General features: G+C 42.6%; 1 protein-coding gene across 1 annotated transcript in view; it reads left to right on the top strand.

Annotated features, from left to right (window-relative positions):
• Positions 1-10455: 10455 nt before the first annotated feature.
• LOC125465892 (caytaxin-like) overlaps positions 10456-16254 on the top strand; it is a 36879-nt gene continuing 31080 nt past the window's right edge. Inside the window, exons 1-2 of the mRNA XM_048559857.2 lie at positions 10456-10767; positions 10924-11021. Of these exons, the coding sequence (XP_048415814.1) occupies positions 10945-11021 (77 nt within the window). The 5' untranslated portion in view covers positions 10456-10767; positions 10924-10944. The remainder of the gene's footprint in view (positions 10768-10923; positions 11022-16254) is intronic.

Below are 16254 nucleotides of genomic sequence, written 5' to 3' on the forward strand. Positions count from 1 at the left end.
ATTTAAATGATGCTATCTGGACTGTATTTGAAATTTTCCAAAAAGATTCAATGAAGACAAGCAGCGTCAAATTGTGTTTCAATTTCAACGTTGCTGCAGAATTTCTTGCAGTTACCTGGGTGTTGTCTGCTCCTTTCATCGTTTTCTGTTAAACCAACATTCAGATATTGGTGACAACACAGTCTGGAGCTGGAGGAACATAGCAGGCTAGGCTGCATCAGAGGAGCAGGAAAGTTGACGTTTCGGGTCGGAATCCGTCTTCAGAAACCTGAAACGTCAACTTTCCTGCTCCTCTGATGCAGGCTGGCCTGTTGTCTCTGACCCCAGCATCCGCAATTCTTCCTCTGTCTAATTCAGATATTAGTAATGCCAATTCTCCAAGCTGTCATTCAAAGCAGAACCAGCAGCACAATTTCGCACGGTGTTCATGTTCATCGGTGCCATTCTCTCCCAGAGCAAGTTTTCACATTGAGCTGATCAATGCTCAGAAAGGGATTGTAAGGAAGTATCGAAGTTACAATATTTCTGTACTTTCTGCTTTGTTTGGCTAGCACGCTTCTGTTGCTGTATTATAAAAAATGTTTTTAGCACATGTTCCCACTTTTATTTATCACTGTAACCACTTTTGTCTTTTGGGGAGCGATCTTTGAGAAGTTAGAATAGGGGCTCTCAGCCAAGTTTGCAAGGGGTCATCCATCAGTAGTTTGTCGAGGTCCCCGGGAATGTATCAACACAATATTTGCAGAGGTGTCAGTATTCGTGGAGAGATCTCAGAAGTGCAAAAGTTCCCTGCAATGCATCAGTTTTTGCAGAGAGTCCCTGGGAGTGCTTCAGAATTTGCAGACGTTGCCAGTATTTGCATACATTATCGGAATTTGTATTATTGGTGATGGATCAATATCGGCGGGGTTCGGGCGTCGGTGTTTGGTAACACCTGCCGTGACTCCCCGGGAGATTTCATTGCATGCAAGCTCCTTGTAAGTGTCAGTGTTTGCAAAACAGAATAGTCGTAGAAAGTGGTGCTAAAGCAATGATGTAGCCTCCGGATCCACTGTGAAGCCCATGTGAGTGAAAACTGAGGAGTTGGTTTGTCAAAGGCTTTTGTAAAATGTGCAATGTATGACTTTTTTAAATCGCGACTTCTTCCAGAATCAATTTGCTAAAATAGAAGCGAGTAGTTGTTATGTGGGCAAGAAATATCATAAATGACGCACATTTCCCGGAATTTACTGCGAAATGATAATAGAATTAAATGAAACAATGAGCACATTCGAAACTGATAACGTTGTAACTTTGAATCATCACACTATTGGAGAAAGCGTTAGCTTACAGTTGAGTAGCTGCTGTGGTCACCTGGCCCTGCGAGCAACAACTTGCATTTGTGTAGCACCTTAACATGGCGAGACGTCGCTCTTGTGGTGCAGTGGTAGTTTCCTGTCCTCGGGGACAGAAGGTCGGCTTCAAGTACCACCTGGCTGAGATATATGACCTAACATGTCTAAACAAGTTGTTTAAAAATATCTAAAGAGCAACAGTGTTTTTGACTTAACAGTGAGTCAAAGATCAAGTGTTGCCAATGCCCTCAAAATGAACTCAATGCCAGGAAGACCTGGTAGCAGGAGTGGATTCTGCTGGATATACTTCACATATTGCAGCTGACTTTGTGAGAGCCTTGTCAAAACGGCATCCTATTTAGAACATTCAGAGAGAAATGACATTCCTACTCAAAATTCAATGTGCCCTGAAAACAGCTAAAAATGGAGTAGTCTGACCCTTCTTCTAGGCACAGGCTCCACAGTCTTGTCTTTAATTTGTTCATGGGATGCGGGCATCACTGGCCAAGGCAACTGTGTATTGCTCAAAGGACAAGTAAGAGTCGACCATGTTGCTTTGGGCCAGGAATCACATATAGACCAGACCAGTCAAGGAAAGCAGATATTTCATAAAGAGCTTAGTGAACCAGATGGGTTTTAAGGAACACTGACAGTGGCTACCACTGCTTTTAATTCCATATTTTTATTTGAAATTCAAATTTTTCCATCTGCCATGGTGGAGATTGGAACCATATCCCTGGAATATTTGCCTGGTGTTCTGCATTATAGACTCGGAGACATTACAACTACCTCCCCCTAAGGTGCTGAAGTACTTTACTCAATTATCTTAAGGAATGACAGTGAGAGTGGGATGATTTAGAATGACTGGTATGTGTAAATTGTACTCTAGCAGATTTCAGGGCCATCAGGAGCAGTGGGGAGAGAATTGAATTAAAGAGATTTTATAAATCAGCCCAACTGGCCTTTTGCTTTTATGTTCCAGGCAACCTTCTCCCATCCTAAATAAAAGCAAAAGGCTGTGAATGCTGAAATTCTGAAATAAAAACAGAGAGTGTTCAGCAGGTCTGGAGTATCTGTGGAGAGCGAAGCCAAGTTAACATTTTCAAGTGCAGTATGACTCTTATTCAGAAGTGAAGGGTTTTGAAGAACAGCCATACAGGACTCGAAACGTTAACTCTATTACTTTGTTATAGATGCTGCCAGACCTGCTGCATTTCTCCAGCACCATTTCTGTATTTAAACCCTTCCCAACCTACTTCAGCTAAAGCTGTCAATGTGTTCTTCTGTCCCTTTCTCTCTCATGTATGTAGTTTCTTCTTAAGCGTATTTAAGACAGTTGTGGCAAGTTCTGCATTCTAAAAGCGCAGAGATGTGCAGGTTGGGTGGATTGGCCATGCTAAATTGCCCATGGTGTGCAGGCTAGATGGATTAGCAATGAGAAATGAGGAGTTTCAGGGATAGAGTAGGGGGTGAGTTTTTGGATGGTTGAGGTCGACTCGATGGGCCGAATGACTTACTATCACACTGTGGGATTCCATGATTCTAACCACTCACTAAAAAATTTCTTTCTTAAATTCCCCATTGGGTTTATTAGTGACTATCTTACATTTATGACCTCATATTTTTGACTGCTATCAAGTGGAAATATCCCTATATCCCTATCAAACCTCTTCATTATTTCCATGGCCACTATTGGGTCCCTTCTTACGTGCTTTACTGTTGTAAATAACACCAATTTTTTGAGGGTAGAGTCTACATTGACTGTTGTGGAAAGCTCAGTAATCAGGTGAGGATGGAGCAAGTCATGTTCCCATATATTGTATTTGAATACAGAGTCATAACATTCTATAGGGCCAGAGATGGAGCATGAGATACTCTGGTACTTAATGGCATTCAGTATCTGTGAACCTGTAATCCTGGCAAGAGGCAGAAACTTCGGAAGAGGTGAGGGAGAAAATGAGAAACATTTTTATTTAACTACAATCCTTTAGCACACAAATAATCATCTCACACATCTTCTCACCGAGTGGCATATGAGGCAGATGAAGCACGTCTTCCCTAGCTAGATTTCCTTGAGCTGGTCCCCAGTGGCTGTAGGTTGAATATATATAACTCAATATTTCTCATAGCTGACCAATAGACTTCCTGATATGGACTGGACCAAACCCACTCAAAACATACTAAGGAGGTAGCCTAGACCCAAACTTTTTCTTTTAAGAATTGGCTTAGCTGAACTCTGTTGAAATGCTTAACAAAATAATAGATTTAGTCAGCTACTGAACAGTAACTGTTCCAATACAGTAACATGCCAGAAACACACCATTGGCAAAAGGCAGATTCAGTAAAATAGATTGTCTCACATGCAATTCTAGCAGCCCAGGAGGAAAGGCAGGAGAGAAAACTCGGAGTGTAGCAGAGACAGATGTACTGGCTATGAGGAAGCTTAACCCCACCAATTCACGCTGCTTCTATTGTTCCAACTTTTACAAAAACCCAAGGCCTCACAAACTGTTTATTCTAGTGGTTGTGGTAGACTACATGACACTTCTACCTTAAAACCTCTCTTCAAAAAAAAGTCCAAAATAACCTCTTAAAACCACAGCGCTGCCACATTTCTTACTCTTCGCACAGCCCTACCAGAGTGATTTACTGCTTTGTAACCAAGCTGTTTGGCCATGCCTTCCACAGCTGTCAAATTTCGAAACTGGACTGAAATCTGGGGCTTCTGGTTCAGATGCAGGACCACTACCACTGCACCACAAAACTTCCTTGTTCATCCTCACTCCCCTTTCTATATTTTCTGCTGATCTTCTGCTTTTGTTATAGTGTACACACTCTTTGTAAATCATCGAGTGAGTTCTGCGCACTGGATAATACATGGAGCAAGCGAAAGCTTCATTGTATTCAGATTGTGACAGTGGACCAAGCATGTCCATTCGGTTTATTCAACAAAACAATTGTATCTTTAGAATAAAACATCTGGAGGACCCACACTATTCAGACATCTACTGAACGCTCAGGGCAAAGAAAGGGCTGTGATTTTACAAAATCACCTTCACTACCACCCAACATTCCTGATTTTCGCAAGTAACAAATGGATCAGTATTCAACAGCTTTCTGTTTTGTATTTTGCTTCATATACATAGGAATTTTTGACACCAGCTAGCCTAGTAAATCAGACTTTCTCTTATTATCAATTCAAGCTTAACCACTTCATAATGGCATTTACCTTCATCCATCTATCCATCTAATCTCCAAATTGGAGGTTGTGTTTTTAGTCATTAATCGCAGAAGAGAAATCCATATTGTCATGATTCTCTGAACAAAGGGCCTTTTCCTGCTCCCTGTTCTAAATGTTTTACATTTAATTGTGTATCAAAGTCCTCTCTTATAGCAACCAAACTACTCCAAACATTCTGTTTACATCAGCCTTTTCATGTACTTTAAAGCATTTCTATTGTATGGCCCTGGAATTACATTATTCCAATTAAAACAGCATCAAATTTTCAAGTCTTTGACCAATGTTGGATGATTACTGCAAGAACACTAGCAGGTCAAATTGACATTTGACTATACATTGGCAATCGAATACAGTGCAAAAACTCACTATCTGAGATTAAAGGGATGAATCTTCCACAGTGCTCAGCTTGGAGCTGGAGTGATGTTGTGCCTGAGCCCCGCTGCCTTCCTGAAATGACAATTTGGGAATGTCACTGGACTAGCAATCCAGATTGAAAACAAAGGAGTACGGATGCCAGAAATCTGAAACAAACAGAAAGTGCTGGAAAATCTCAGCAGGTTTGGCAGCATCTGCAGAGAGAGAGAGAGAGAGAGAGAGAAAGAGTTAACTTTTTAGAGTCTGATGACACTTCATCAGAACCCACCAACAGCCATGGTCTCCCCAGCACAAGAGCTGCCAGCTTTTGATTCCAGGGGAAGGTCTGCCAGTGGCCTCACCATTACCTGTTGGTGTGTAGTTCGATAGACAGCAAAGATCTATTACTGGTTTTCCATTTGGCTTGCGACACCCTGATATGACAACAGGATTCTGCCTTTGGATGACTGAACAGCAACCATTACTGAAATAACTGTATGGCACCAAGAGACAATAGTAGTTGTAATTTGCAGTTGTACAATTGTGATTTGCTAAAGCAAACACTATTTGCAGACATTATAATGCATGATTAATACACCCACTGCTCTTTGAAGCATGCAGCTGGTAAACATCATGCTACTAGTGTATTTAAATGATTATGATGTCCAGTTAGTCTTAATTTGCTGTTGAGAGAATGGATACTGGAGCATGGTTTGCATTATCTTCAGGCTGGCCTACTCTGCTTAAAGCCAGCCTGTACCTCCGATGGGAAGATGCATTTTGGCAGAAAAAGTTCCAGAAGTCATTGTAAAAATGGGTTTTACCTGGATAAAGACTCAGGAACAGTACATCAAGGCAGATAGTGGACACTGAGACTTTAAAATGCTGCGTTGAAAGCCTGTGATGAGGAGAGACGAGGACAAATGTCATCCATCTGCAGGGAGCCAGGAAACCTTCAAGATCAGTCTCAGAGGTAATGGAGTCAGAGGGTTATGGTCATCAATATTCGGAGTTGAGCCTCAATCCGAATGGGGTGCTGCAAATTGTTCAGTGATCTCACATGAGTAGTTGGAGTCAGTGAATTCACCTTCAGGCTCAATATAACACACCACTGGCATCATTCATTGATTAGCGCACCATCTTCCATCATTCAGATAATGACAGTTTTTATCAATTATAACTCACATTTCACATTTGTAATTTCACCTCACCCTCATCATATTTCTCATAGCTGGAAGCCACATATCCACATCTCACAAAATTTACACACAGCCAGCTAACCAAAAAAGAGCTTGGTAGCTGCATGGCACCGTGCTCACTGTCTCAGATTGCACTTAATTGCAGGATAAGGTAGCATATAACTGGAGGGAGCAGCACTGTAAGCTGTGAGGGACAAGCGACATTGTATGCGCTTCCTTGAGTAGAGGAGGTGGTGCCTGCCATTATTGGTGTGACCCTGACAGATGGAGTGTCCAGCAGTGGGTTTGAAACCATCATTCACTCCTTCCACTCCACTAGGCATTTGCTGGGCCTATCAAGCAGCCAGCCCAGACTACTGGCCCTTGCCAAGATGATGAAAACCAAAGCTGTGTCTGGCAGGGTCAAAGCTGCTAAAGGTTGTCATGCAAGGCCGTTGTGGTTTTCACCATTGAAAATCATCAATCCACCAGCCTTGCTACAGCCATTAGTGTGGTGTTGCATAAGAGTACTAGGATAGACTCACTGAAGACAGACACCAAGTTAATGCATAAGGGTGATTAACTGCGTCTTCTATGGAATGTTGAAGTTACAAACTCGCTTGGAATGCTGGTTTTGTGGTGGTTTGCATTTTGATCTTGTTGTTAAGAGTGTACTGTGATGGTCAGTGACAGAGGGATGGTAAACTGTGAGCTGTTGATGAATGGGAAATTCGGGATGCTTTCTTTTGTTGCACATTTAGATGAGCTGACCAGTTTGAAAGGAACAGTGTTACTTGCCTCCTCTCTTCCTGCTCCTGAGCTGGTTATTATTATTTAGCTGGTGCCAAGGTGTGTCTCCTCATGACAATGAGACTGCACCATATAGCATGCCATGACAAACCTTGACACATTCTGTGAATATTGCAGAATTCTTCAAGAGTGGCCCAGGCAACAGTAACATAGCGTAATTCCCAATGGCATTCCCAGTCACATTTTGCTTGTCAACGTGGCTTTTATTGTATGCATGTTGCATGTGTATGTTGTGTGTGCCTGTGTGCATGTGTCTGTGTGCGCGCACGTGTGTGTGTGTGTGTGTGTGTGTGTGTGTATGTGTGTGTGCACATGCATGTGTGTGTGCGCGCATGCGTGTGCACAGAGCTCTGATCCATGTGGCCAATGAACAGCTCATGCCTCTCAGTAGCTACTGCTGTAGTTTGTAATAGTGGCAGGTGGCACTGCAGACCACTGCAAAATGAAGGCACTGCAGTCAAGTTACTGGGCGTTGAATTGTACATTATGCTGTCTGGCTGTACATGTGCGAATGTTTAGAGAGGTGGAATTCCTTCCAGTTGTGATAGACCTCAGCGTTGATACATAGTGCCCACAAAACAACGTGTGTGCCGTGAAAAGCATCCTGCATCTTGGGGAAATATGCAGTCAGGTGAAGCAGCGTGATGGCTTTGCTTCCTGCATACTGACAAGAGAGAATCAAATGTACTCAGCTGTCTGGAGCCTCTGACTTCCTGTACAACATTGGATAGCAAACTCAGAAACGTTTTAAATATTGTCTGCTCAAAACCGGACGAAGCCACAGACATAACAATGCATAGTCAAACTCAATTTCAGAGCCTCTGGCAACGCTGGCTGTAGTTCTGCAGTTAGGGCCACAAGAAGTGGTAGGTTTCAGTGAAGACCTTCTTAGTGAAGCAGGGACATCTAACATACTTCTTCTTGGTTTCAGTGTGGAAAATTGCAGTCTTCTGTTGAGAGTACTTCTCCCAATCCCTCTCCTCACTCTTCAAGCAGCTTCATTTCACCTCTCATTCTCCCTGTCATGCTATCGGCAAACCCGTTGCAGACTTTCAATAGCAAGTGGTCATTGCAGAATTCTTGAAATTAGGAGCGAGTTGTTCAGGATGTCCCACTTTACTCCCTGCAGACTAAACAACTTCTCAAATTTCTGGAAAGCACAATTCACTTCTGAAATTGAAGCAGTAGTAGAAAGCAATCAGTAAATAAATTAACTCTTTAAGTAGAGCTGTTGGCAAGTTCATCCTTATATGTTGTGCAAGGTTAAGAGAAAGCCTTAGCCTGAACAGTGAACTCCAAGAAGGTAATACTGGCATAAATTCAACATCACACATTGATGAATGTCTCAGTTTGTTAGCTGTTTACATTCTGGTGAAACCTTCCTGTGCACTTGTTAATTTCCCCGTGAAAATGACACTGAAATAACTCCTCTGAGGTCGGTATCCTGTCACCAAGTCACCGTTTTACAGTACATGACACTGACCCAGCTAGCTCAGAGTGGGCTCCTAGAGTGAGCAGAACTCCTGACATTGCTGCTTGTATCTATCAGCCAAGGCTCCGAGATTGGATCAGGCTAACAGTGGCAATCAGGGAACTCATTCTATGAGGTACACTTGGATGATCTCGTTCCAGTCACGACAGGTACCCATGTGTGGTCAGCACCGGAAATGTGGAAGACATTTTAAAAGCAAAGCAGATCCTAAAATGCTGAGAAAGCAGGCACTGTGCATCCATATGTTGAGACCAGCATCTTCAGGAGAGGAGGGACAAAATGAAAAATGCAGATTTTCTTTTATCCAAACAGTGAGTGCAGCCATCCTTTATTAGTTTTATGAATAAGCATTGGCCCATCTTTATTCTCTTAGATATCCTGTACTGGTTCTCTGCCATTTTCATACTGTACACGCACTTGGCAAATCATTAAGTAAATTTCTGCCTATGAGCAGGATACATTCAGCAAGTGAAAGTTCATTTGCCCTGAAATCATGGAAGTTGAACAAGAAGCTCATTGTCTTCACAGTTCATTCAAACAAACATTTGTATCTTTATAATGAATCATCTGGAGGATTCACAATATACAGAGAATACTGAATGAGAGCACAAGGCAAATAAAAGTTTGCCTATGTGTTCCAGCCCTTCCCCCTCCCCAGGCTGGTGCTCACAACAATATGGATCAAAATTAAACAATTTTCCATTTGTTCTTTTCTTCATATATCCAAATCATTTTCCCAAAGTGAGAGGAAATTACCGGGTTTCCCATCATAAAAAAGGCTGAACCAATCAGCCCCTAATGATTTTTGGCTTGCATATCAGTAAGTTATTATAATTGCTTTTAGTTTATCTGCTCCTTCTCTTCATCCACTTTTTCTTCGTCCATCCATTCACTCCAATTTTCAATGCTGACAGTGTTTATATCTCAGCGAGAAGTGAAATCCACAGCCTCATGACTTTCTGTGTGAAGTCTTTCTCCTTGTTCTAGACTGTACTACTGTAAAAAAGACTGGTTTAAAAAAATTCCTCCCCTTTTGTAGTTTTAAACATTTCCACCACACTACAACATACTCATGTATTTTTCAAATGCCTTCAACTCCAATTTCTTAAGACTGATTAATACCCAGTGACTCTTGTGGGAAATACAAACATTGCTGAGGTCAGAATTAGCCTGACTTACCACTATTTGAATAGCCTGCACAATCTCGTTGCCTGAGGTTATAGATTGTGTACGAGACTCCTGAGGACTGAATAACAGCCAGCACCCTAAAAAGAGGCAGCGTTTTCAGGAGTGGTTGAAGGAAATAGGAAACGTCTTTTAACCATAGAATGAGTGTAGCAACCCCTTAGCAGACACATGAATAAGCATCCTGTTTCTAAATTCCCTGCTAGCTCCCTGCAATTTTCACACCAACTTTACACTCGGCAATTGTCTGATGCATGCTCTGGGCATGGGATAGGGTGAATAGTCAATGTCTTTTTCCTGGGGTGGGGGAGTCCAAAACTAGAGGGCATAGGTTTAAGGTGAGAGGGGAAAGATTTAAAAGGGACCCAAGGGGCAACTTTTCACACAGAGTGTGGCGCATGTGTGGAAAGACCTGCCTGAGGAGGTGGTTGACCTACCTGAGGAGGTCGTGGACGTTGATATAAATACAAAATTTAAAAGGCACCTGGATGGGTAGACAAATAGGACTAGCTTAATTTAGGATATTTGATCGGCATGGATGAGTTAGAGTGAAGCGTCTGTTTCCATGTTTTAATATTCTGTGACTCTGACCAACACCAAGCATCCTTTGGAAGTTGTGTCCATTTTTGTTATTCCAGTGAGTGGAATTGTTTGTGTGTGAGAGTGAGGTGTGAGCTGCAGAGAGAGGAGTAGGGGATAGAGAGAGAAAGAGTGCAGATAAAGCAGCGTCGAACAATGCCCAGATAGAGAAGATGTGGCACAGTTTGAACAATATGTTCTGATTTCTCCCTTCTTTTGGTGATTGGATGGTGCTGGCAGATTTCATCACAGGATGCCACCAATCAGGATAAGACTGCTGTTTGCTGATGTGCCTGCCAACCTGGTAATTACCTCTGCACGCAGCCTGTGCCTTCCAGCAGTGTGCTGGCAATGAAAAAAATAAGGCTGTGATTGGCATCTGCACCCATAATGGTGAAGAAAGAACAGATATAGCCAGCATAGCAAGGCTGCAAGTGAAAGTGGCGAAAGGTTCCGCTCATTTAAGTCACTACTTTCAGTTCCAACAATTTAAATTATCAGTTTGAGGACAAGCAGATGGAAGAATATGTCAGAGATGGACAAAAGGACCATTTCTTACTAAAATAACAAGCTGTAAAGGATCAGAGACTGAATGTAAGTGGTCCTTTTCTAACTGTTTCTTTTGTTGTTGTTTCAATGCTATTTATACGGTGTATTAATATGATTTTATGTGCTTGTACTAGACAGCTGTTATTGGTGCTGACAAGAGATATCATTTATTTTGTCTGTTCAACTGCTGAATTTTTTTAGCCCTCCATCTTCGGGATTCTGATGGGGACCAGTGAGGCAGCGCTTCGAATGGAAAATGTTGAACTGAAAGAGGAATGGCAGGACGATGATTTTCCCAGGTTAGCTATCCAGATGCTCACACATATCTACATTTGCATTCACGCTGAGAATCCATCAATTTTCAAGGGAACACTCCCGACGAAGCTGAGCATGTCAGGGACACAAAGCCCTGCTGCAAACATTTATGCTGTTAACTCTTTCACCACCTGCATCAGCAGGTCACAGTCCCAGCTTCATTGCCTGGCACATTTGGCGTTTCAGGGTTTCACTGATTCTTTAAATCTTACTTTTGTCACCTTTCTCCAGAGGGAAGATTAATTATGCCCCTGATTAGGATGCTGGCTGTGTAAATTGGGATGGTATCAGTTGGGTCCTGTGATTCTTACTGGAAAATTCACATCAGCAAGCGCCAGTTTTCAATGAGAAGACATGTGATGCTGCCTGTAGTTGAATGGCTTATTGATTTTTGCCCCGGAGAATAATCAAAAGTGTCACTGTTTTATATGGAGCTGGCACCCAGAGATCATTAGTGCCTTCAGAAGAGAGGCAAAATTTAGTGGCTCAAAGATAGTGTTTGGAGCAGTGGATCTAAGATCTAACAGGCAATCCATCCCTTAGGGGAGATGATGGCTTAGTGGTATTATTGCAGGACTGTTAATCCAAGACCCAGATAACATTCTGGGGACCTGGGTTCAAATCCAGCCATGGCAGATGGTGGAATTTGAATTCAATGAAATATCTGCATTAACAATCAAATAATGGTCACAAATCCATTGCTGATTGTCTAAAGTGCTTTCAGGAAGGAAACTGCCATCCTTAAGTGGTCTGGCCTACATGTAACTCCAGACCCATAGCAATGTGGTTGTCTCTCAACTGTCCTCTGGGCATTTAGGGATGTGCAATAAATTTTGCCTGGCCAGCAATGCCCTTGTGCCGCGATTGAATAAAAAAATCTCAAATTTATGTCTAAAATATTAATAATACCGACATACCTGTTATGCCCTAGCATAGTCTCAAGATGCTTTATATAATAAGTAGAAGTACAGTGACTGCTTTTGTGTAGGAAATAAACAATAACTGATCAACTCGACAAATATCAGATAAACAATCTTGTGACAAATGATCAGTTGTGGCAGGAATGTTAAGCTGCTCGCTCAGCTTCAAATCGTGTTACACGGTCCGTAACGAGGGAGCAGTTGGGTGGGGATCTCCATTTAATACTGTCAACATCAAGGCAAAAAGACGATTCAAAAACACAAATATGTAGACAGTTAGATGAGTAGGCAAAAACTGGGCAGATGGACTGCAATGCAGGAAAATGTGAGGTTATGCACTTTTCCGGGAAAATTGAGGAGCTGATAAATATTTAAATAGAGAAGGACTGCAGAAGTCTTCAGTACAGAGGGGTTTGTGAGTCCTTGTGCGTAAATCACAAGAAGCTGGCATCCAAATTAGGTGATAGGGAAGACAAGAACATAGGACAAAGAACTGTACAGCACAGTACAGGCCCTTCGGCCCATGACGTTGTGCCGGCCTGTTATCCTGCTAACATCAAATTACCCTGCATACCCTACGTCTTACCATCACCCATGTGCCTATCCAAGAGTTGCTTAAATGTCTCTATCTGATTCCACTGCCACCACCAGCAGCACATTCCATGCACCCACCACTTTCTGTCTAAAGACCCTACCTCTGACACCTCCCCATACCTTCCTCCAATCAGCTAAAGTTATGCCCCCTCATAATAGTCATTTCTGCCCTGCGCAAAATTCTCTATCTATGCCTCTCATCACCTTGTACACCTCTATTAAGTCACCTCTCATCCTCCTTTGCTCCAATGAGAAAAGCCCTGGTTCCCTCAAACCTTTCCTCATAAGACCTGCCCTCCACTCCAGGCAGCATCCTGATAAATCTCCTGTGCACCCTCTCTAAAGCTTCCACATCCTTCTTATAATGAGGCGATAAGAACTGAACACAATATTGCAAGTGTGATCTAACCAGGGTTTTATAGAGCTGCAGTATAACCTGGTGGCTCTTAAACTCAATTCCTGCGACAATGAAAGCCAACACACCATATGTCTTCTTAACAACCCTATCAACTTGGGTAGCACCTTTGAGGGATCCATGGACGTGGACCCCAAGATCCCTCTGTTCCTCCACACTGCCAAGAATCTTGCCATTAACCCTGTATCCTGCATTCACATTCGACCTTCCAAAATGAATCACTTTACACTTTTCTGGGTTAAATTCCATCTGCCACTTGTTTGCCCAGCTCTGCAATTGGAGGTCATCCAGAAAAGGTTCACTGTGTTGATCCCAGGTGTGGGGGGATTCTCTTATGAGGAGAGGTTGAGTAGATTGAGCCTGTATTCATTGGAGTTTAGAGGAATGAGAGGTGACCTTATTGAAACATATAATATTCTTAGGGTAGCTGACATGGTCGATGTTGAAAGGTTATGGATATGTCCCTTGTAGAAGCGTATAGAACTAGAGAGTATAATCTCAGAGTAAGAGATCGCCCATTCAAGACAGATAAGGAAGAATTTAATCTCTTAGAGCTAAGTGAACTTGTGGTATTCTTCACCACAGAGGACTGTTAATGTTGGGGTGTTAAGTATATAGAGGTGACACAGTGGCTCAGTGGTTAGCACTGCAGCCTCACAGCACCAGGGGCGCATGTTTGATTCCAGCCTTGTGCGACTGTCTGTGTGGAGTTTTCACATTCTCCCCATGTCTGCGTGGGTTCCTCCGGGTGCTCCAGTTTCCTCCCACAGTCTAAAGATGTGCAGTTTAGCTAGAACAGCCATGCCAAATTACCCGTAGTGTTCAGAGATGTACAGGCGAGATGGGAAATGCAGGGTATCATGGATAGGGTGGGGAGATGGGTCAGGGTGGAATGTTCTCTGGAGGGTCTGTGTGGACTTGATGGGCCAAATGGCTTGCTTCCAAACTATAGGGATTCTATGATTCTAGAGGTAAGATTGACAGATTTTTTAAGCACTAAGGGAATCAAAGGTTGTGGGGAAAAGGCAGGGAATTGGATCAGCCATGATCTCATTGAATGGCAGAGCAGAATTGATGGATCATTCTACTTTTCATGATCTTATCGAAGTTGGAGAGAAATTTATTTGTGCAATGAGGTGTTATAATCTGGAATTTTCTGGCTGAAAGAGTAATAGAAGCAGATTTGGTAGTAACTTTTAAAGTGGAAATTGAATATTTACTTGGAAAGGAGAAGCTTGCAGGTCAAGTGAAATGACTTGGTACAGACATGATGGGCTGAATGATCTTGTGTCCTGGATTATTTGATGAATTTTTTTGAAGGATAGAATCTTCAACAACATTTGATGCCACCTTAGGTTTTGTTTTAGGTCTTGGAGTGAGACTTGAACACTCAATTTTCCCAACTCTTAATGAAAAAGCCAAGCAGATACATAGTGTGTTTTAGAGTGAGTCCCACACCACTTAGAGGAGTCTTTTTAGAACATTTATCTGTGGATGCTCAAAGTCATAAAGTCTAATTTCAGTGTCTGGAGGGTTCTTAGACAAGCAATACTAACTTAATGGTTAATAACTAACGCTAATAGACAGTTACTGTGTTATTTGTAATCAGGTCAATTGAGAAAGATGTTTCAAAACCCATTTAGAGTGTCATAGCCTGCAAACACCATGAACATTGACAACAAAACTGGCAGGGAAATATTGACAGAAATACTGACTGCAAATTGTAAGACAGGAAGTGCATACCTGTGTAAATGCTTCAATACAATATAACTTGTCACTTAGCACTGCATGAAGCGAATGAGATGCTTAAACATATACAGGTGACTCAACAAGGTGATAGTATTTAATGCAGTGTCCCAGATTTAGAACTCCAGCATATCCTAAATGCAGGTGTCTTATAATTTACATAGTACAATTGGGTAACAGTCGGGATGGTAGGTTTTGACACAAGCAGTTCAGATTGAACTTGAACTTTCTGGCAATTCCGGTTGTAAAGGAAAGAGTTAAGCTCTTAATCACCGTTTACTTTTCAGATAAGGAACTGGCTACGTATTTAACATTTTGGATTGATAGTGATTGGTATACAGTAGGAGATTGAGGTTCACAGCCCAGCTCCCCTTCCATCTGTGCCTGCTTGCAAAGTTGCTCTCCTGTGTGACTTTCGGCCACCATTCATGGGTTTGCCAGCAGTGGAATGGACTGGAGACAGATTTCCCTATTTCCTGCTGGGCAGAAGTAGGAAAACGAAAAGTCCTGCATTTTTATAGTGCCTTTCACAACCTTACATTATTCCGTCAGCCAATGAAATATGTTTGTGTTAAGACCAGTTATTGAAAGGCAATGAGCCCTTCATGTGAAGTTAAATAAATTGCCAAACAAGATGAATTTAAATGGGGAGAAATATTTTCACCAAGGACTGCTGCATGATGGTAGTATTAGTCAGGGTTTTAAAGAGTAAATGAAAAGGGGCAATTTTAAAACGATGAGAGCCAGGCCTTCACTTGACAGTCAGTGAAATCAGGAGCTGACTGAGCCAAACAGTGAATGGGGAAACTGCACATCAAGATTTGCAACTTATCATTCCTTTAAAGGACAAAAATACTGCAGATTCAAGAAATCTGAACAATTCTCGAAATATGCAGCGTGTTTTTCAAGATCTGCCGTAAGGATAAGCAGTAAGTGCCTGGGATTCTGTCAGCCCTCAGGGGATGAGCTAGGAGCAGGCTGGTGAGCCAGTGGTGGGCTGGGGAATAAATTGTGGGAGAGCTGTGTCAGGAGAGCTCCCGGACTTGCCTACCGGTCCCAGAGGCGAGGTTGGCATTGTCCTATGTGCCTGCCAATGGAGCATAAAGTCAACTTACATCACTGAAGGGCCAATTAGCCCCATTTTCCTCGGCCCCAGACATTTTGCCAGTGGCAGAGGAACTCATCAGTGAACAGGGTGGCTGGCAGTGGCGTGGAAGTGGCCTTTCTCAGTGATTGCTGTTATAGCTAGAGGCTCGATGGCCCACAGAGTGGGCCTGTAGCAGCAGTGCCCCCTTTCCTCCGACAGAAGAATAAATGTTTCACCCTCCTCCCCCATAGATTGCCACTATGGTTCGAGTAGCCACCTACATGAGCTCAGGGTACACCTTGCTCCCAATGTCAGAGCACACCCTGTGCCAAGGGAATCCTGGTCAATTTTTTTCAAAATGCATTCACAAGAGATGGGGGCATCACTGGCTGGGTCAACATATTTTGGCCATCCCTAATTGCCCAAAGGGCAGTTAAGAGTCAAGCCAACCGCAT

Source organism: Stegostoma tigrinum, chromosome 30, assembly GCF_030684315.1.
Source record: "Stegostoma tigrinum isolate sSteTig4 chromosome 30, sSteTig4.hap1, whole genome shotgun sequence".
Lineage (NCBI taxonomy): Eukaryota > Metazoa > Chordata > Chondrichthyes > Orectolobiformes > Stegostomatidae > Stegostoma > Stegostoma tigrinum.